This window comes from Sminthopsis crassicaudata, chromosome 1 (genome assembly GCF_048593235.1).
Source record: "Sminthopsis crassicaudata isolate SCR6 chromosome 1, ASM4859323v1, whole genome shotgun sequence".
Taxonomy (NCBI): Eukaryota; Metazoa; Chordata; class Mammalia; order Dasyuromorphia; family Dasyuridae; genus Sminthopsis; species Sminthopsis crassicaudata.
The window spans coordinates 233,681,193-233,702,770 of record NC_133617.1 but is presented as its reverse complement, the minus strand read 5'-3'; the positions used below and the strand labels follow the sequence as shown (position 1 = coordinate 233,702,770).

The 21,578-nt window shown below is 33.8% G+C and overlaps 1 protein-coding gene across 1 annotated transcript in view; it reads right to left on the bottom strand.

The window, feature by feature from the left end:
* Positions 1-13,086: 13,086 nt before the first annotated feature.
* The window catches only part of MIB1 (MIB E3 ubiquitin protein ligase 1), a 152,708-nt gene continuing 144,216 nt past the window's right edge, over positions 13,087-21,578 (bottom strand). The window contains exon 21 of the mRNA XM_074276439.1: positions 13,087-19,885. Coding sequence (XP_074132540.1) covers positions 19,745-19,885 — 141 coding nt within the window. The 3' untranslated portion in view covers positions 13,087-19,744. The remainder of the gene's footprint in view (positions 19,886-21,578) is intronic.

The following is a 21,578-nucleotide window of genomic DNA, read 5'->3' as shown; positions in this document are numbered from 1 at the left end:
GATGTATTCATAAGAAATGCTACAAAGATAGAAATAAAAGGGATTGGCAACTAATAGGAAAGGGGAAGTGGGGGAAGGTATGAGTGATATAAAAGCCAAAGTTTTCAATAAAATAAAACAAACAAAAAACCACTCTAAGACACAGTCTGGTATAGCAAAAAGAAGGCACCCAAATCCAAGTATTTCATATATACTAGCTTTGAGAGTATTATTAAGTTTCTTTTTTTATATTTAATAGTTTTTATTTACCAGATATGTGCATGGGTAATTTTACAACATTGACAATTGCCAAACCATTTGTTCTAATTTTTCCCCTCCTCCCCCTCCCCCCACGGCAGGTTGACCAATACATGTTAAATATATTAAAGTTATTATTAAGTTTCTTAACCCTTTCATTGTCATTAGCAATTCTTTACGACTTTAAATCAGATAGCTCCGTTTCAATGAGGAAAATTTCCACATTTCAGGTTTTGTACACCAATTAAATCTTTGATCCAGAATTAAATTTTTTTAAAAAAACATTAATCATTCGAATTACTATTGAAATACTGCCGAATCTCTGTCTTTACTATAACATTTTCATATTTAAGTTGAACACAGAAAAAGAAAGTCAGGTAGAAAAGGTGAATTATTTTTTATTTAAACATTTCTCAGAGATTTTTGAAAGGTAAATGGGGAAGAAGGCAGCTAAGAGACACAGTAGATAGAATACTGGATTTGGTGTCAAGAAGACTCGTCTTCCTGAGTTTAAATCAAGAGTTGTTGAACCATGCAACCAAAAGAATGATCCCACACATTTACAAAAATTCCTTTTCCTGTCCAAGCTAAGATACAGAGAGTTCAAAATGGAAAACCTTGCTTAAAAGTTCAAAATATTTCTTTTTTTTTTTCTTTTTTAATTTATTATTTTTTTTTCTGAGGCTGGGGTTAAGTGACTTGCCCAGGGTCACACAGCTGGGAAGAGTTAAATGTCTGAGACTAGATTTGAACTCAGGTCCTCCTGAATTCAGGGCTGTGCTCTAGGCACTGCACCACCTAACTGCCCCAAAAGTTCAAAACATTTCAATCTGTCAACAACAAACTTTAGTCATGATATGTGTGGGCTTGGTATTTGTGTCCGCATTATGTTGTTTCTGGGTTTTTCTTGTTGGTTGTCAAGCCCCTTTTCTTTTCTTTTTTTTGTAGACAGTGATTCTGTTTAAGGACACTTTAACTTGCCCAACATAATACTCAGTTGGCACAAGACATATGAATACACTTAATAAATGCATGGCATAATGCTTTGGTAGATTTTTTTTTTCAGAAAATAAACTTGCAAAATATTGGGGCTTTGTTTAATGTTTATGGAAATAAGGGGGCAGGTGACAAAACCTAGTTAATTAGAGCTTGTGATCAGTCAGGGCTTTCTTCTTAAACTCTCATTCACCCCGAATTGCTGGAAGTCCAATGGTGAAGTGTTCTGGTTAAATGTTTCAATTCAATTATAAGCTCCTGTGGATCCGTGATGTCAGCAATGTGGATATTCCTTTCAATGATGGAGATTGCCTTTCATGTGTCCATTCCATATTCCTGTCTTATGTTTTGTCAGAGAATTCATCAAAGTTTGGGGGTGGGGCTTGAAAGCTTCCTTGCTTTCTCTTAACAAATTGTCCTCTGTTGTTTCAAAGAGGACCAAAATGCCATCGCTGCGTTAGAGTCAAGTTTTAGTGTGTCCAACTATGGCTGATGAGACCAATGCAAGCTCGGAACGTTCTGCCACAGGTCAGACACATAGTCCCTATGAACATTTGGGGTGGACTGTCTAACTTTGTGCCTCTCTTCGGAGCTAACTCAATTCTGCTTTGCTCACAGAGTATAGCACCTTCTCTGATGAGGGCACGCCATGCTGAATACTAAGGGGGCCATATATTCTTTTGATGACATCCTTTAAATTCTGTAGAGTAACTACAGATCCCATTTAAGGGATTCTAAAATGATACATAAATTATCCATTTTTTTTCCAATGATTATGATGAATGTAAGACTAAAATCTTAGTTAGCATAGTGTATCAGGAAAAGTGTTACCTTCACAAGAAGGTAGGTAGTAAGCCATAGGGGAAAGAGCTCTGGCCTCAGATGACCTGGGCTTCAATCCTGATTCTATTACTTATTACCTATTTTTAACTCCGGCGCTGCATTTCTAAATGCCTACTAGACCTTTCCACTTGGATAGGAACACAAGAATTGACATACAAAGTCAGATGTACACTCCAACTGCCCAAGTATTCTCTGGTCAACAGAAACTGATGAGATATGCCACAGAGGACAAAGTTGTCCTCTCTGACATTAACCTTTGCAAGGTTTCTAAGCCATTTATGGAACTATCCAATCTTTTTTCTTCATTCTTATTGTAAATTTATAAAGAGTTATTATTTCATGAATATATTTGTCCCAAACTTCTAAAAAAGTACTCTCTCATTCTCCTGATATTTTGGTGAAAAGGTCTGAATTCACCTTATCCATTTGATTCATAATGTATAGATTTAAATATTATACTTTCCTTTTTTTCTTCATCTTCCCTTTTTTCTTCCCCCTTTCCTTCCTCCCTCTTTTTTTCCTTCTTTCCTTTCACATAGTTAATGCATAAATGTATTTTGTTCAATTATATATGTATATATGTGTGTCTATACATATACATGTCTAAGGAGTTGTTTTTTTGTTGTTGTTTTTTGTTTTTTTTGTCTTCTGAGAGGGGGAAAGCAAGATGGAAGAAAATTCAGAACTGAAAATAAAATTGAGTTAAAAAAAAAAGATTCAAATGCTATCATCACTCATAGTCTTGGCTTTCCAATTCTAATCTTTTTTAGTTCTGTCCTCACATATCAACCAATCCAGCAGCACAGGCATTTGGTTATAGCCTGCTTGAGATTCCACAGTGTTCCAAGGGCAGACAGATGATCCTTTATGGTAGGGCTGACTTTTTCCTTTTACTTTCTCTACACTTATTACTTTTAGAGGCCACTCATGCCACAGAAAATTTTCTTTATGAATTAAGATTTTGACCTAGCTACCAGATATAGAATGAAGGGAAATAAAAAGGAGGAGGGAAAGGGAAATAAGCAGGATGGGAATACATAACCTAATATCTATTTTATAATAGTTTTTAAAAATTGAGAGAATATTGTCATCTTCTGGTGAAATTATAGTGTTTATTTATAGAGTATATAGTAGCTTAAACATAAAGCTATTTTATATAAGGTTTTCTTGGGGGCAAGAGAGGGGATGTGTCAATAAAAATATATTCTTAAAAGATCCAATTTGTCCCACAGTAATCCTAAATTCAAAATGTTGAAAAAAATCTCTCCCCCTTCACCACCAAGTGCTCCCACTTCCTAATTTCTATTGATGGCACCATCCTTCTAGTTACTCAGACTCACAACTTGAACCCTCTCCCTCAAAATCCAAATCCAAGCAGTTGCAATACCTTATGGACTTTAATCTCCACATCTCTCAAATCTATCCTCCAATTATATGGTCACCACTCTTGTTCAAGTCCCAATGGCCCCTCACTTAAACAATTACAACCACTTTTTAAATGATCTTGGACCTCCAATCCATTCTCTATGCAGCTGCCAAACTGATATTCCTGATATATAACTCTGCTCAGGTTGTCTGCTCAAAATTCTTCATTGGCTCTTAAATACAAAGTCTCTATTTGTCATTAAAAGATCCTCAGTCTAGCTCTGGCCTGTTTTTAATGTTATTTATTTTGTTGGTATTCTGAACAAACACAAAATAGAAAAATCATTTGCAATATATACTATAGAACAGAAAAAGTGGTTTGTACATGAAATTGCAGGTCTCTGTTATATATAGCTTGCTTTTCAAGTATGTAACATCAATCTGCAGCTTTCCTTTTGGTTAATGAGTATTTTTAACAATCTGCCTATCCCATATCTCCTTAGAACCTTTGTATTAAAGAAATACAATGTCTACATGGTCTGGCAAAACAATTTCCTACATTTTTTTTGTGTAAATGTATATTGAAAACACACACCTTTTTTTTTTTTTTTTTTTCCTGCATTTTAAGTTCTCTTCTCTGTCAGGAAGTGGAAGATATCATCTAAAGATCATTCTTCTGCATTTGTGTCTTATCATTGTGTTAACCAGAGTTCTAGTCTTTTAAAGTTGTTTTAATTGTTTTTTTCTCAAATGTTACCATTGTATAAAATTATACTCTTGGTCCTGGCTACTCTGCTCTGCATCAGATCATAAAGGTCTTCTCAGTTTCCTCTGAAATAGTTTATTTCATAATTTCCATTGGCTCAAAAGTATTTCATTATATTCACATGCTACAATTAATAAAGCCATTTCTCAATAGGATATGTCTTAGTTTTCAATTTGTGCCTATCAACATCACAATCATTAATATGCTTTCTCATATCTATAAAAACAACAATTTTTCTGAAATCCTAAAGTCTACAGAATAATATGGAAGAAACAATGAGAACCAATTAAAAATCTCTTTAGTTAATGGAGTCTGGATTAGGATGGTAGTCAGGAGAAGAAAGCAAAGAATGGATGTACACACTGGCAAACAGGAAACAAGCATTTATTAAGCTTTTATTATAACGTAGGAAGGTAGATAGTCCAGTGGATAGAGTGGCTGGCCTAGAGTCCAAAAGACCTGAGTTCAAATTCATCTCAGATACTTATTAAGCTGCGGACCCTGTTTGCCTCAGTTTCCTCATCTGTAAAATGAACTGGAGAAGGAACTAGCAAACCATTCCAATATCTTTGCCAAGAAAACCCAAATAGGGTCACAGAAAGTTGAATGGGACCAAAAAAAAAATTAACATATTACAGGCACAATATGCACATAGCTAACTAAAAATTTCAGAGGTTGGGAAAAAAGCACTAACCAAATAGGAGAAAGTGGAATCAGGAATGCCCTTGTGTGACATATGAGCCTTGAAGAAAATTAAAATCAGGGAATGTTTCATTTTTGTTTTTACATAGTTTTTAAATAGCAGGTGTTTAATACATGTCTGTTGAACTAACTTCAAGAGTCTTGTGAGCCCAGATAGATGGTTTAAAGGTAGAGAGACAGAAGATGGGAACATTGTAGATGAAGAACATTAAGTAGGAGCCTTGTTGGGCTGAAACTGTGAGTGGGAGTAATATGAGATTAGTTAAAAGATCAGTTGAAAGTCACATTGCAAAGTTTTAAATGCCAAGCATAAAAGTTTGGCATTTCTCCTAGAAGTAAGAGAATAGCTAAAGCTCCTTAGGAAGGAGACAGGCATAATTAGAACTGTGATTTTTTTTTTTAATTTTCAAATTAAAGTTTATTTTCAAATATAGATTAGTCTTCTCACCCTCTTGTCTCTACTCCTTGAGAAAGAAAAACAATGTTCTTTGTTATAAAACATAGTCAATGAAAAACAATATTTTTCATTGGTCATGTCTAAAAAAGTCTATCTATCTCAGTCTGTGCTCTGAGTTCATGACCTCTCTGGAGATGAGTAGCATGTTTCATTATAATGTAGGAAGTGTGGCTGATCATTGTGTTAATAAGTCTGCATTTTCTTTTTTCTAATAATACATTTTGTTTTAATCAGCCTTCTTACTCTCCTATGTCAATACCATCCCTCCTAATGAGAACACAAGAAAAACAAAATCCATTACACACATGTATAGCCACATTGGCCACACCCTAAAAAAATTATCTCATTCTACATTTTGAATCCTTTGCCTATCAGGAAGTGGGCAGCATATTTCATCATGAATCCTCTGGAATCCCCATTATTTTGCTTTTTATGTTTCTCTTAATTCCGGTGTTTGTGCTTCAAAGATTTTTTGTAGCTCTGATCTTTTTATGAGGAATTCTTGGAAGCCTTGTTTTATTAAATGTCTTTTTTTCATTTATAAGCATTATGCTCAGTTTTGCTGATTTATCATTTATCTAAGCCCATAATCTTTTGCTTTTCATTAATAAGAGCAGAAATTTGAAGTTTGAAGGAATAGAAATATCAAGTTAAGGATTTTTTTTTTTTAAATATCAGGGCAGAGGCAAATTAAGAGACTTTTAAATAGGAAATGAGAGGATAGAGAGGACAATTGAATGGATAAGTTCCTCAAAGAGGCACAAAGTGATTGACTTTGGCAAGAATAACTACCTTTTTCTCAAAGCCTTGAACAAAAAGAGAAGAAAAGGAAGATGTTGAGGACATATGAGGTATAGAATGGTAAAGGAAAGCAATGCAGCCTTCTAAAGATCATGGCATTTTTGTGGTGAGATCAAGCAAGCTAAGTTAAAAACCTTAAAAGGTTTTGAAGTTATCTTCACACTTTGATTGGCTCAGGGAACTAAAGACTGCTAGCATCATTTTCAGGTTATTTAAGTACAAAACAACCCCTATTTAGTGTTTGACTGGTGGAAAACCAAGTCAGGTACAGGACCTACACTCAGCTGAATAAACTTAAGGTATCCTTAATGTAAATATCTTTTTTTTTATATATAAGTAAATCTCCTTTTGTTAACTGTTGAATAAATCCATGAGCATCTCATTTCAATCCATTACTGAACATAAACTGTCAAGGGATTGGCCTGAGTTAGGCCCATTTCAGTTCTCTGATCAAAATTTTTCAATAGTTTCCCCAATACATGATCTAAACAGGCACACTTTCTAGATTCTTCATAATGTGGTTCCCAGTCTACATACCCAATTTTATTTTTCTACTACCTATCTTCCGCTTTAATCAAATGGTCTTAGGGCCCTCATGCTATTGCTCTATATTTAGTCCTATGTGATTCCAATGATACCATTCCCTCCAAGTGGAAAGTTCTTTCCCCTCCCTTACACTTCAAGACTAAGCTTAAATCTTATTTTACTTATTGAATCCATCCCACAGTGACTTCTCCATTCTAACTCCCTGGCCCTCATTCAGATAGTAACCCCAATGTCTCCTCTTAGCACGTCTCTCCCCCCACAATCAAGCAATGAGTGTTTATCAAGTGCCTCCTGTGTGCAAAGTACTGTGGATACAAAAGGGGGAAAAAAAGGAAACAAAACCCACCACCACCAAAATTGTCCTTATTAAGGAGTTCACAGTTTAATGGCAGGGGGGAGGGGGAGACAAGATGCAAATAACTATACACAAACAAGATATATATAGGATGAATTGGAAATGATCCCCACAGGCAGGCAATAAGATTTTTTCCCCTCTGAGGCTGGGGTTAAGTGACTTGCCCAGGGTCTCACAGATAGGAAGTGTTAAGATTTGAACTCCAGTCCTCCTGAATTCAAGGCTGGTGCTCTATCCACTGCGCCACCTACCTGCCCCAGGCAATAAGATTAAGGAAGACTAGGGAAGGATCTTGTAGAATGTGAGATTTAAACACTTGGCCAGAGAAGCCAAGAGAGATGAGGAGGTACTGCCAGTGAAAATACATGGAGCTGAGAAATAGTGTGTCCCATTAGAGATTAGGTAAGGGACCTGTATCACTGGATGCCAGAACACATGACGAGAAGTATAAGAATACTGAAGATAAAACGACTAGGGGAAGTAGCCAAGTTACGAATGGCTTTAAGATCAAACAGAGGACTTTATCCTGTAGGCAACAAGAGCCACTAGAATTTACTAAATAAAGGTCTGACTTGATCAGACTTTCACTCTGCAAAGAAGTTTCACAGTTGAGTAGATGTATTGAAGACAGATTGAGGCAAGGAGAACAACTGGGAGCTTACTGCAATAGTTCAGGCATGGGCTGACAGAAAAGAGAAGGGGCTATTATGAAGGTACAAATCGACAAGACTTACACACATAGATTTTGTTTAACATGTTTTATATGTTTAAAGTTATCCTCATAACAGTTATCATTATAACAGCTTATTGTTAAGAGCCATTCCTAGGTGAAGGGGCAAGTCAATTCTCCTGTTTCCACAGCTGTGAATCATAAACTTGAAGGAGTTGTAAAACAGCCTTTACTAACACATTTGTTCCTTGTGGATTGGGAATGAAGTAAATTGGAGGCAGAGGGAAGAGGAGACAGGCCAAAGAACACAACTGCCTCTCAGTCTCCTTGTATCATCATCCTCCTCTCACATAAAGAGATCCATTCTACAGGTCTGAGTTAGACCTCAAGCAGCCACTGGCAGGTGGCGCCCATATCACAAGTAATTATCTTTCCAGTCTTTCACATCTTATCACCCACCATCTGCCCTTCACTGATACTGACCACAAGACTCTTCCATGAATAAGACACTGCTTGGAATGCTTTCTTTCCTCACCCCCACCTACTGGCTTCCCTTGCTTCATATGGCAACTAAATTCTACCTTTTATAGGAAGGCTTTCCTAGCCTCTTAGTTCTGGTGCTTTTCTTTAGTTATTTTCTACTTATCCTGTATATAGTCTATTTGTATATTTCCTCCCCCATTAGATGGTAAGCTCTTTTAGAACAGGGACTATTTTTTGTCTTGAGTCCTTAGGGATTAGCACAGTGCCCGAAACCCAGTAGGCACTTCACAAACATTTACTAATATAGGGTACAAAGTAATAGTAAGGAATTGAGGATGATACCCAAATTATAAGGCCGAGTGAATGGATGGTAATCTTTCCCTTCACTAAACACAAAAGCCCATCTAATAATGTTTAGTAATTTTTCGAACAACTACAATTATTTTTTCTTTCCACTTTTTTCTAAACTTTCTGAAATCTGGCCTCATAGTTCAACAATCAACTGAATCGACCTTTCCTTATAATTACCAATGAGCTGAACTGCCAAATCTAATTGGTCATCCTCTCTTTTTACTATATCCCATGGTGATCTCATCAATTCCTATGGATCACTTGTCATGTAGATAATTACCAAACCTATTAAAATTCTTATCCAAAATCTCCTGTATCACAGTAGTGGTCCAGAGCCCTACCCCCAAATCACCAACTATCTGGACTCAATATATCAAAAATAAAACTCATTTCCCCTAAACTCTCCCATTTTCCCAACTCCCCTACTGATGCCAGACATCGTCCTCACACTCCAAACTAACTTTTGGAGTCATCTTTATCATTCTCTTCACCTCATACAAACTAATAACATTAAACTCTTTGCTGTTCTGTTGACTTAACCCTCCCGACTTTTCCATTTTTATTGCCGTCTCTCATGTCTTTGAATAATCTCCCTCCTTATCTGCTTCCTGGCCTCCCTAAATCCAGCTAAAATGTCACCTCCTAGAGTAACCTTCTGCTGATTATCTCAAGTTTATTCTGTATATCGTCTTACTTGTACATAGTTGTTTGCATATTTCCATAAAAGTATGAGGTTGTTGAGAGCCAGACTTTTCTTTGCAACCTCAGTGCCCAGCACAGAAGAGGCACTTAAATGCTTATTGATTGACCTTACATTTCCAGTGCTTTGTAAAGTACCTGGCAAATAGCAAATGCTTAATGCTTATTTACTGGTTGCTTTCCTCTGGACTATTCCCAGTTTGTCACTATCCTTCCTAAATTATGATATCTAGAACTCAACACAATAGTTTATATATACTGCTTGACTAGGAAGGCCATAATGGAACTATTCTTTTCTCAGAACATTATGCCTCTCTTTATGAGACACAGATGAAGTATTCTGGCTGCAATGAAATTGTGGACTCATTAAAACTTACAACTTAGAGCACCCAGAATCTTCTTCTCACAAATTCTTAGCTATCTGCAATTAGTGAATCCTGAATTTTAAGTGTATTATATGTTTAAAATGTTTTTGCTGGTTGGGTAGGGACCTGTATATTAGATACAACACTGTTTTTGAGGAAAAGTGAATTCTGAGCTTCACATCACAAACTTAAAGGAAAATTAAGCTTTCAGTAAATTGAGAACTACTTTATTATTGATATTGGTATGATAATTTAATTTACTTAACAAATTAAAACTATTACAATACAAGCTGATAATTTAAGCTTCATACAACCAGATTCCTATCATTATTCTTATCGTCACTCGATAATTCTTAACATTACGAGAAAATGTAATAAACATGACTTATGATTCTTAAACACATGCCAGGTAAGACAATAAATATGTGGCAAAATATCATAAGAAATGTCAGTAGTGCCAAAACACAAAGTGACTGAAGCCAAAGAAAGAAGCTAAGGAAAGCAGAGAAGTCTTTTAAAATTAGAAGGAAAAGGAGACCAAAGAAGAGATACGACGTTTGCTTAGTATGAATGGGACAATGGTAACATGACAAAAATTAAAGCTACCCATTTTCTTTTGTTTTCCATTCAAAAGAAAATTATTTTATTCTGGAAATGAAGGAACAAAAATTATTAACAAGTAGAGTGTATACCCAAATCACCCCTTTATGAGTTCCAGTCACATGACCCAGAAAAACTACATCCTTAGGTCCTGAAATAACTAGAAGAGATGACTGCTGACCACTGTCAATAACATTTGAAATATCATGGAAAACATTAGTACCATAAAAATGGGGGACAAATTTTCCGACTAAAAAAAATTTGTCTGGAAACTACAGGCCAAGTGAGTTCTGACTTCAATTCCTTGTAAGATTCTAGAATCAATAAAGAGATGATCAGCAACTACATAGAAGTGGAAGTAGTGTTTACAAAGAGCCTACATAGCTTCATCAATAATAAGTCATGATGTGGCTCTTTTCAACAGAGAGGTGATTCAGGCCAGTTCCAATGGTCTTTGTGATAGAGAGAGCCATCTGCACCCAGGGAAAAGACTGTGGGAACCGAATGTGGATCACAACATAGTCTTTTCACTTTTTTGTGGTTTCCTTGCTTTTTGCTTTCTTTCCCACTTTTTCCCTTTTGGATCCGATTTCTCCTTGCAGCATGATATTTGTGGAAGTATGTATAGAAGAAATGCACATGTTTTGCAAGATGAATTTTGGAAACTATCTATGCATATGTTTTTAGGGAAAAAAAGCTTATTAAAAAAACAAAAAAGAATAAAAATCTCAACTCTACAAATATAAGAAAACCATGGAAAGACAATAGTTGTTCTGAAAAAAATTTGGGGATCTTAATAGACTGCAAGCTCAATGTATCAGTAATGTGATGCAACATTCAAAAAAAAAAAAAAAAAAAAAAAAGCAATCTGAGGTTACATTAGGCAGAACATAGATTCCAGGAATAAGGCTGTGATGATCCCAGAGCACTATGCTTATCAGACCTCAATTGGGCTAAACTAATATGGAGAAAGGCAACCAGGATGGTGAAGGATCTCCAGTTTGTAACATGAAGAAGAGTTGAAGAAAGTAAGGATGTTTTAACCTGAAAAAAAAAAAGACTTGGAGAAACACTATAACTGTGATCAAATATTAGCTTTGCTCTGATGAGTCTGAGAGTAGAATCAGGAGCAATAGGTGAAGTTTTAAAAGGAGGTCAATTTCGGCTTGAGGCCAGAAAAAACTCTGCTACAACTGGAACCCCTGAGAAGTCATGGTTTGCCTCTCCTTAGAGATCTTCAAACAAAAGTTGGAAAACCATTTGTTGAGCAAATTACAGCAGGGATTATTTTGTATATGGATCAAGCCAGAGAGGTGCTGTAGTTTCTTCTGATTTTCAGATTCTGTGATTCCTTAGTAATATTTCAAGCATGGTCATAGATATTTTATTGTTCATGAGATCTACATTACATTAATTTGCCCAAGTCTCAACTTCCCAGTCAAATTGAGAATTATATCATCCACATTTTATAATTTTTGCTATGTGAAATTCCACATCAAAAGTCATGAAGTTCATAACTTTCTTCACAAATTAAAAAAAAAAACAATAATTAAAATGCAAATCATCTTAAAGATTTTGTTAAATGTATTCATTAAAAAAAAAAAAAATCAAAAACCCTACCAGACCTATGCAGTTTTAATACAATCAAACATAACAGATTTATACAGTGTTAAAAAAGAGAATATAATTAACCATGAATCATTCACTTACATACTAGATCTTGAACTGGTATTCATTAATTTTACTTTAATTAAGCAGTTCAAGTATCTATTTTGTTGTTATTACAGTAAGCAGCATTCTAATCTATGTTAGCAAATTCATCTTCAAATATCCATGATTAATTTGTTACCCTAGAAATAGTTCCTACTGTGTAGGAAAAGGTGAAGAACTTACAGATTAAGCACATATTGATCAGAGACTGTTACCCAAGTAGTTCAAGCCTATAGGCATCAGTTTTGGCTTCTCCGGAGTCATTTTATATAAGGCCTGGACTACATTCCATTGTCCAAAGAAGGGATTACATGGCTGAAGAAGCTGTATATCACCTTATCTACTGCATTCCACTGACTAACTAGGAGAACAGTAGACTTATATGACCAATCACAACATAGAGGGTGGGATTTTGGACGTTCTTTGTCTGAAATGTATAAAAGCTGTAAGCATTTTCAAGGCTCTGGCCCCTATCCTGTTGTGAAAGTTGGCTCACAGACCAGGATGGGTTCCATTTCTCGAGATTCTAATAAATAATTCTGTTATGAGTGCTCTCTGTAGTAGTTAATTTGGGTAGGTCTTTTTGTCCCAAAGACTTCAAAGGTCCATTTTTCATTTAGTTTTACTAAGCAGAATAGTCCAATGTTGTTATTCTATCATGTAGCTACAAAATGAATTTGTAAAATATTAAAATAACTTACTGCTCTGAAGTATTTCCTAAAAGCAAACATATTGACTTTTGAATTATAATACATTTTTTAAAGATCAAAAATTATTAAATCAAGACCAGATGATTAATGACACCTAAGGTAAAATATTTATTAAGTCAACTTCATTTACTTATCTCTTCCACTATCCTCAATCCTAGCTGGGAAGTGGCCAGTTATGATGAAAGTAAGAATCTGGATTCTTTTCATAATGCAGTTTTGTATACAAACAACATTCTTTTGGATTTTTCCTTTTACAATGTAATTAGGGACATTTTTTTCCCTCAAAGCCCACAAAAGGCAATAAGAGCTCCTTGCTTTCTCTTGTTAAAAGTTTTCAATCACAAGTGTAGTAAGAAAGGAAAAAAAATGCCTTAAGTATGCAGCACTTATGCATATAATTTTAAAACAATATTTTCCAAAAAAGCAGATTAAGACATTATATAATAAAACTTTATTAACAAAAAGATATTAGCACTTAATTTTAAAAGCTTAGAACTTGCTAAGCATTTCTTAAAAACTCAGACTAATAAACAAAATCATTCTTGGTACAGAAATTAAGCTATATGCACACAAAAGACTTCAAATTCCATTGAACATGTAAGTCTAACAATCGTGGGAGAGAAGGAGATGGAAACAAAATGTTACCATGAGTCAATAAAACTTATCTTCTATTGAATATATTGTATATTGGATTGATGATACTAGAATACTAAACTTAATAAAAAGAAAAACTTGTGAACTCAAGACAAAATAAGATTATTAAGAAACACCATGCAGACTTTTAAAAAATTGTTAATGTTAGAACACAAAAGACTTTTTTTTTTTGGGGGGGGGAGGAGGGTTAAGGGGAAAATCTCACTGTTTAAAGATTGAATCCTCCTTTGAAACTACACAGGCATAATTATATAAAATTAGATCCTCTCCCCAGATATTTCATACATGTGACTTAGTATGAATATAAACATAGAAATATTCCACTAGTATAGCTTTCATGGACATGAGTGATTTTCAAATTCAAATCTATAAAACTTCCTTTTCAGAATTACCAATGCCCAATACACATATGCAGTATCTAAATGATGAGACACATATGTCTACATATACTGACAGACACAGGCACACTGTAATAGTCTAGTAGTTGTTGCCAAGTCAATAATTCTTTCAAGGCACTAAACAATGATGTAGGTGGGGTTTTCTAAAAATGTAACAAACATGTAAGAATTTGCTTAAACTGTTAAAAAGCCCTGAGTCAATTTTAAATGACTGCAGTTATAATTTTAAAAGGAAGTGACATGTGGGGAGGGAAGAAAATATGTAAAGAAACAAAAAAAATTTTTTGTTTTGGAGGAAATTAATTATTCAATCAGCCTACAAAGTGGAGGAGAACAATATGTGTAATACTTGGCAATTTTATCATTATACATTTAAAGATCAGTTTTAACTTTTTATTATGAATTTAGGCACCAAACTTAAGTTAAAAAAATCCAAAATAGTATCTTGGGGATGGTGCTTTATTTTACCACCACTACCCAAACCCTCCAGCTTCAGACTTCCATTTTCCTTTGACCTAAAGACTAGAATTGCGGCAAAATGTAATACTTTGACAGAAAGGAGGTAGAAAGTTTCAAAGTCTTAAGCTAAGAAACATTAACTGATCAATACTAATTGTCCATGTTTCTTAAATTATTCACCAGTACATACTAAAGAGAAAATTCAATCTAAACATTTTTCTACTATAGGAAAACAAACAGATCAAACCAGCTTAAAAAAAAGCTTCTTCAAACATTGTTTTATACTAGCCACAAAATATTCTTAATACTGTTATAATTTTGCTTACTTGAATAAAATTCCTCCTCTATATGATTATCAACTGATATCAGTGAGTATTCCTATTACAACATATGGGATAATGCCAAATTAGGTTCTTCTGTTTCAGCAAAAATAAATTGACAAAGATTTTAAGTCTATTTACACTTTTACTATCAAAAGTCATCTATTTGAGAAAATGTTATAACCCCACTCAATTTCAGAGCTAACCAAACTTTTGTTTGCAACTTAATTTTTTTCTGGTTAAAAAGAAGGAAGGGGGAGAAAGGAAACAACTATGTTTCAAAGATGAGACATTTTTAAACTTCCTCCAAAATAACTATGAAAATATGTAATTAATAGTGAAAGAAAGGACATTGTTTTCAATCTGATGGAATGCCAAAAAAATTTTTTGTGAGGACCACATTTATCAATAATTTAAATCTTTTAGTTAAATCATTAAGAAATACAAGCAAGTTACTATTGATAGAATTTTTTTCTAATTTACATAGACAGAAGAAAAACATTTAACTTCTCTAGAATGAACAATTATTGTTAACACTTCAGTTATTTATGAGAGGGGCTAATTATTTCCCCTTTGGACCAAATCAAAAGCCATTTTAAGCATGTGATTTACAAAGCAAGAGCCCATAACATAAAAAATGATAAAAACTGATTTTATTCATTAAAATGGCTTTTTTGGTATTAAATACTTCTCACAAGCTCCCCTTGGTGAGACTTCCACCATCCCTTTTTGCTATGTTCAGACACCAAACTCTACCATTCCTCTGCATTTTACCATCTCTCTTATGAAATCCTACCACTTCTTTATTATTCTAAGTTTAAGTGGAGACCCTATGAGAACAAGGAAGGAAACCTGACTGAACAAGGCAAGAGTCATTTGGCAGCATACACAATCTAAATGGCACAGGTGCACTGTGTGCACATATGGCAGAATTAACTTCTTAGGTTACTTAGATAGTGTGCTTTGATATAGATATAATTTGAGTTGTACAAAAGTAACAGATTTAAATATGTTTAAAAAATGGTCTTGCAAACCAAATCAGTCATTTAAAAATAATTTAGGAAAGTTAGACTTTGACAAACACTTTCACAATTTATCAATTTGTAGCACTTTAACGTTTAGCATTATCTTAATTCAAACTTAAAACTATATTACCTATTATGCCAATGAAACTAACTGATAGGTTAGAACTAATATTATACTAATAGAATTTTAATTTGTACTAGAGTTTTTATCTTGGGAATGAAAGTTTTTTGTTTTTTTACAAGATATGTATATGGTACACAGCAACAGGAACAAGTACATTAAAATGATTGTTTTTAAAGAATAGCACCTTCAGTAAGTTCTCATTTTAAACTTACTAATATTATTCCAAGAATTGGCAGTGTTATAACAGAAAACTGCAGTTATAATACATTGTAAGAAGAGACAAATAAGGTGTAAACCATATTCTATGATATCCAAGTAACAGGGATCATGCTTTCTTTAAATTTTCTATCTTCCCCAGCATTCTGCATAACATACAGAGATTCTTAATAGCTGTTAAATTTGTATCTCTTTTCTTATCAAAGCCAATTTTAAGAAGATGTCAAATATAAAATTCCAAATCAAGTTACAGTATGATTATATAATTAACAGAAAAATGTGACAGTATTAAGATTCTGACACAACTTTCAGACAATTCTGACATATCAGGACTGTAGATTTTATCTATCACTGGATTTTGAAAGCTTGGTGATTGACAGGTCTTACAGAAATAATTTAAGGTTGGGATATTTATTAATTTGTTAATGGAATGAATAAAAAGGATTAATGATAATGCAATACATATTTCCAGCTAAATAAATTGGGATAATTTATTATCCTAGGATAAATTACGTAGTACAGCATGTAAAAATATGATAACATACTTATCCCTTCTTAATTTTTTCTCAAACAAAAACCTAACACCCCAAAACGCAAAAGATAGGTATCAAATGCACTGAAAAGAATATCAAATGAGATTGCTGGGAAGGATGTGATGAAGGAAAGGGAACACACAAATGAAGATCATGCCTACAGAAATTTCAAAAGTAGGGAAAATGGTATTGACCAACGTTACACTAATAGTATTTGAGATCCATCTTCCCTAGTTCAAGTTAGGAACAACAACCATCACCACAGAAAAAGATGTTCAAAATCAATTTAATAGCAATTTCATATCTAGTGTTTGGAAATTCCAAATTCAAATTGAAGTCATCAAAAAGGTTGGTCACCTAACTCAGTGCAGTTTGATACTGAATATATATACTACTTGATTATGTTGAAGAAATTAAGAATTAAGGAAATGGCACAATTGTGACCATGATTCTGAAAAACATTAAAGCAAAACAAAATCTAAATGGCACTACATCTTTTCTAAAACTAGAGTTTTCTACATCTTTTCTAAAACTAGAGTTTTCTAGAGTTCTGACCAACTAGTAAGAGTTAAACACAACTGAAAATTGTTGTTTTCAATAACAATCTCCTTGGTGACAATAGGATAAAAAGAGATGGTTAATGGAATGAGAAATAACTCATTAGGAACTATTGTTGGGAGATACAAAATGGAGGCCAAAATTTCAAACAGCTGGAGAACATGTTAATTTCTACTCATTATCTCTCACAAAACCAAAATTATTAAAAATAAAAACTTTCAATTGATCAAAACAGAAGTGTTATCAATTCACAAAAATAACTTTATAAATGTAATAACTGACACAAATCCATAAATCCATTAAATAACTACAAAAACTTATAAACCTTGGGACAGCAGTTTACAATATTGTATTTTAAAATCATAAAAAAAAGTACTGAAAATAGTTTGAAAGGGCAAAAATTCCACTTTTAAAGTGAATTTCAGAAATAGGAGTCAGGGAGCAAAGAAAAGATTTGTTGAATAAAATTATTATTTCCATATCTAAAATTATTACTACAGTCCTTATATTCACCAAAATGAGTTTACTTAATCAATCAACATAATACTTAGATATTTGGAAAAAAGTATTTGGTAGAATAGAAGTTTCTTAACTTTTACTGACCCTTTTGACAGTTTAATGAAGCCTAGGGACCCTTTCTCAGAATAATGCTTTTAGATATATAAATACATAGGATTTACAAAGGAATCAGTTATATTGAAATAAAGACTTTTTTTCCCCATCAAAGTTCACAGACCTTCTGAAATCTATTATTGGATATATTTGGCATCCATATACCCCAGATAAAGAGATTTTGTACTTTGTAATTAGATATAATAGAAAAACTTTGAAGGAAAGTGTTGCTAATATAAAGGTATTTTTCTAAAAAAATTTAAACTCTACAGGAGGAGTGGTGTATGCGTGTGAGAAAGATACACACACACACACACACAAACACACAAACAAAGATCTTGAGTATTGAAGTCAGCCAGTTGTTACTCTAAACTACTGACAACGCACACTTGTACAACAATGGAAGGTCTGAAAATAATTCAGTCCATTTTCCTTTTTGACATGCTTCTGCTCATTTAAAGACTAAGAAACTTTAGATTTTCTACACAACCAACAATAGTGTCCAAACAGATGATGTCACCAATAAAAATTATTCCTATGCTTGTAATGACCACCATAATCCAACTCTTCCCCAAAGATGAAAAAATTTTTACTTTGTTCTTAAACATTTTCTGGAGGGTGCTAGCAGCACTGAGTGAAGCAATTATATGTAGATACAAAAACTTGCAAATTCATAAAGATACTCCCAGTAACTTAGGGAGATAACTTTAACATGACATATAAGAGCTATGCAGATAACACAGAATTAGCAACACTGTCAAAAGTAATGGAACTTATCTGCAAAAAGAAAGAAATTTGCTGCCTTCTGGAAGATTCATTATTCTAAATGTGCTGGAAAAGTTAATTTACTAAGAGAAAACTTAGTGGCTTGTAAAAGGAGCAACTACTCTTCTTAATGGTCAGATCAAAACTAATTGGTAATAATGTAACTGGAGTACTGGGGTGAATATACCATGTATTCATATTTTTCTATAAGGCTTAATAACAGTATAATAGGTCATAGAAGAAGGGCAGTATCTTTTAATAATGGCCAGAAGCTGCGTGCGTGCGCACCCCCCCCCCCAAAATTCTATTTTGCAATGCTGTAGGGAAATAATTCTCAATTTTTTTTCTTCAATTCCCCACTGTGATTGCCCATTCTTATTTTTTTTCAACAAGATCATCAATCAATTACTCCGGTTAATTGACAACAACAGTTATGTATTTTTCTTTTACAATCTAAGAAATGAACTTAAGAAGTTGAATTATTTTCTCATACTATTGGGGAAAAATTGGGGGAAAAAAACTGGAAATTAAAGTTAAAAGTGCAAGTTAAATTTGAAACCTCTATGTCTTTAAAGTACAGGTTATGTGATCTTTCACCCAGAGTTGAAAGGGACCTTAGACATCATCTAATTCAATTCCCATATTTTACAAATAAAGTAACTAAATTCCAATGAGGTTAAAGGACTTGGCCTAGTGTCACCCAGGTAGTATATGGCAAAGTCTGATTCAAACTTATGATTCTTAAGTTCAGTAGTCTTCCTACTCTCTCACTACCTCTCTCAAAACATTTCTCAAGCTTGCTTACATTATATAAAGTTCAGATTATATAATTATGATTTTATGTTGGGTGTCCCAAAAGTCTTAATGCAGAATGAAGCTTTTTTTTGAACTACACTCAAAATACACTGAGATTTTTGAAACACTAAGTTACTGGGAGTATGTAATATAAATATGGTAAACGTTTGATTTACCTACTTCATTTGGTGTAAATGGCATTTTAAAGAGATGTTAATTTTGTAGCATCTATGTTAGGCTTAGTGTAGGAAAAAAGTGATTATTAATGTTAAGTATAAGAGAAAACACAGAAAAAAAGTATATCATCTAAGGGCTGATGAAACTGAATAGTAAAAGAAAATTTAATGGAAGTAGTAAAGAATTAGGAATTAAATGCATTTTTAAATCAAACCATACTCTGCAAGTCTGTAGTAAAAATTGTTTTAAATTAACTGTAACTTACATGGATTTGATCCAGATTTTAAAATGACTGTCCAAATACTGTTTTGTGGTTTGTTTGGTTTTGGCGCATTCAATCAAAGTTATTATAATGTAGAACACAGGCTATGGTATTATACAATATTTCACTAGAATTGCCTTATCAAATACATTTAAATTTCATTTAGCTAACAAAACACACTATTTCTCATTTAATACAAAAGAATTCTTCGCTCAATGGCTTTCCGGCAAATAGGACATTCACTCATCCGATCTCCACAGAGCTGACATGTTCCATGGCCACAGAGGAATATCATATTCTTCAGACGATCCAAACACACAGGACACATTGTCTATAAAAGAATTTGATAACACAAATAATTTACTGAGGGAACATTAAAGTGCAACTTCTCACAACTGAGATATCACTAGTTTTCCTTTTTTTTTTTTTTTTTTTTTTTTGTTGAAAATCTGTTATAGCCTTTTAAAAATTTGATAAGGAATTTAATTATAGGTATCCTTTTTTCTTCTCTATATGTGGAAAGTATTTATTGGGTGGTTCCATAATTTTAATTTTTAGAAAAAATACCCACGTTCTTTTTTTTTTTTTTTTTTTTTTCCCTGAGGCTGGGATTAAATGACTTGCCCAGGGTCACACAGCTAGGAAGTGTCTGAGACCACATTTGAACTCGGGTCCTCCTGAATTCAGGTCTGGTGCTCTAGCCACTGCGCCACCTAGTTGCCCCCCATGTTCTTTTAACATCTAAAGTAAAACAAGAGCTACCAAAATGAGAAATGTTATAAAGAATGTAAAAAATGGTTCAATATGGTTTCCTTGATCTGGCCATTATCCACAAATGCACTATCTTCAAGAATTATGAATTTGAGGACATTCAATGAGATCGTTCTTCTATCACTAAGAAGCCTTATGACAATTTCTCACTTGATGGGGTGGCTTCAACCTTAAAAAGACAAAGACTTATATCTGTTCAAGTGATCCTATTTCATCCCTTCTCCTCCAACAGACTGTCCCCTCTGTCATCACCATTCGGTTATTTATTTTCAATCTTTTCCTGTTTACTAAATTCATTCCCTACTGCCTATAAAAATGCCAATATCCTATCTCCCCTCCCTATCCTAAAATAACACTCACTTGGATCCTTCCACTCTTGCTAACTGTTGATCTACATTTCTTCTCCACAAGAGTTGTCCCCAGTTACTCTATTCTTACTCTCTTCTTAATCCCTACAATAAAACTTCTGGCCTTATCACTGAACCAAATTGGCTTTCTCCAAATTTTATTTTTCACTGACAAATTTAATGGCCTTTTTGCAATTCTCATTCTCTTTGAACTTTCTGTAGCTTCAAATACTGCTGATTACATCTTCCTCCTAGATAATCTCTTTTAAGTTTTCAAGCAACACTTCTCTCCTGGTTCTCCTACTGACTATTCCCTAGTCACCTATTTTGATCCTTAGGTGTACCTCAGGGTTCTGTCCTGGGCCCTCTTCTCTTTTTGTACACTATTTCACTTGGTGAAGTACATCAGCTTCCATGGATGTAATTACCACCTCTATTCTAATGGTTCTCAAATTTACGTGTCCTATACCAATCTCTCTGTTGACTTTCAAAGTCTTATCTCCAAATGCCTTTCAGACATCTCAAAGCAGATGACCAATAAGACATGTTAAACTAAATATGTCCCAAACTGAACTTATCTTTCCCCCCCCACCTTCTATCTTCCCCATTATTGTAAAAGACAAAACCATCTTCCAGGTCGCCTTCAAGCTTCCAAACTAAGAGTCTCCCTAGATTCACCACTATCTCTTGTCTCTTATATCCAGAATTATTGTCAGAATCAACAGAGATAGTTTAGCATGGAAAATATCAGCAATTTTTAAGTCCCCAGAGCCCCCAATTCTATAAACAATCTTTCCTTTATATCTCTTTCCTGTTCTTTCCTTCCCTGAACTAAAACTCAGGAAAACTAATCTCTCCCAATATACTAAGTCAGAAAGTAAACGATCCCTTTGACTTCACTGCCAC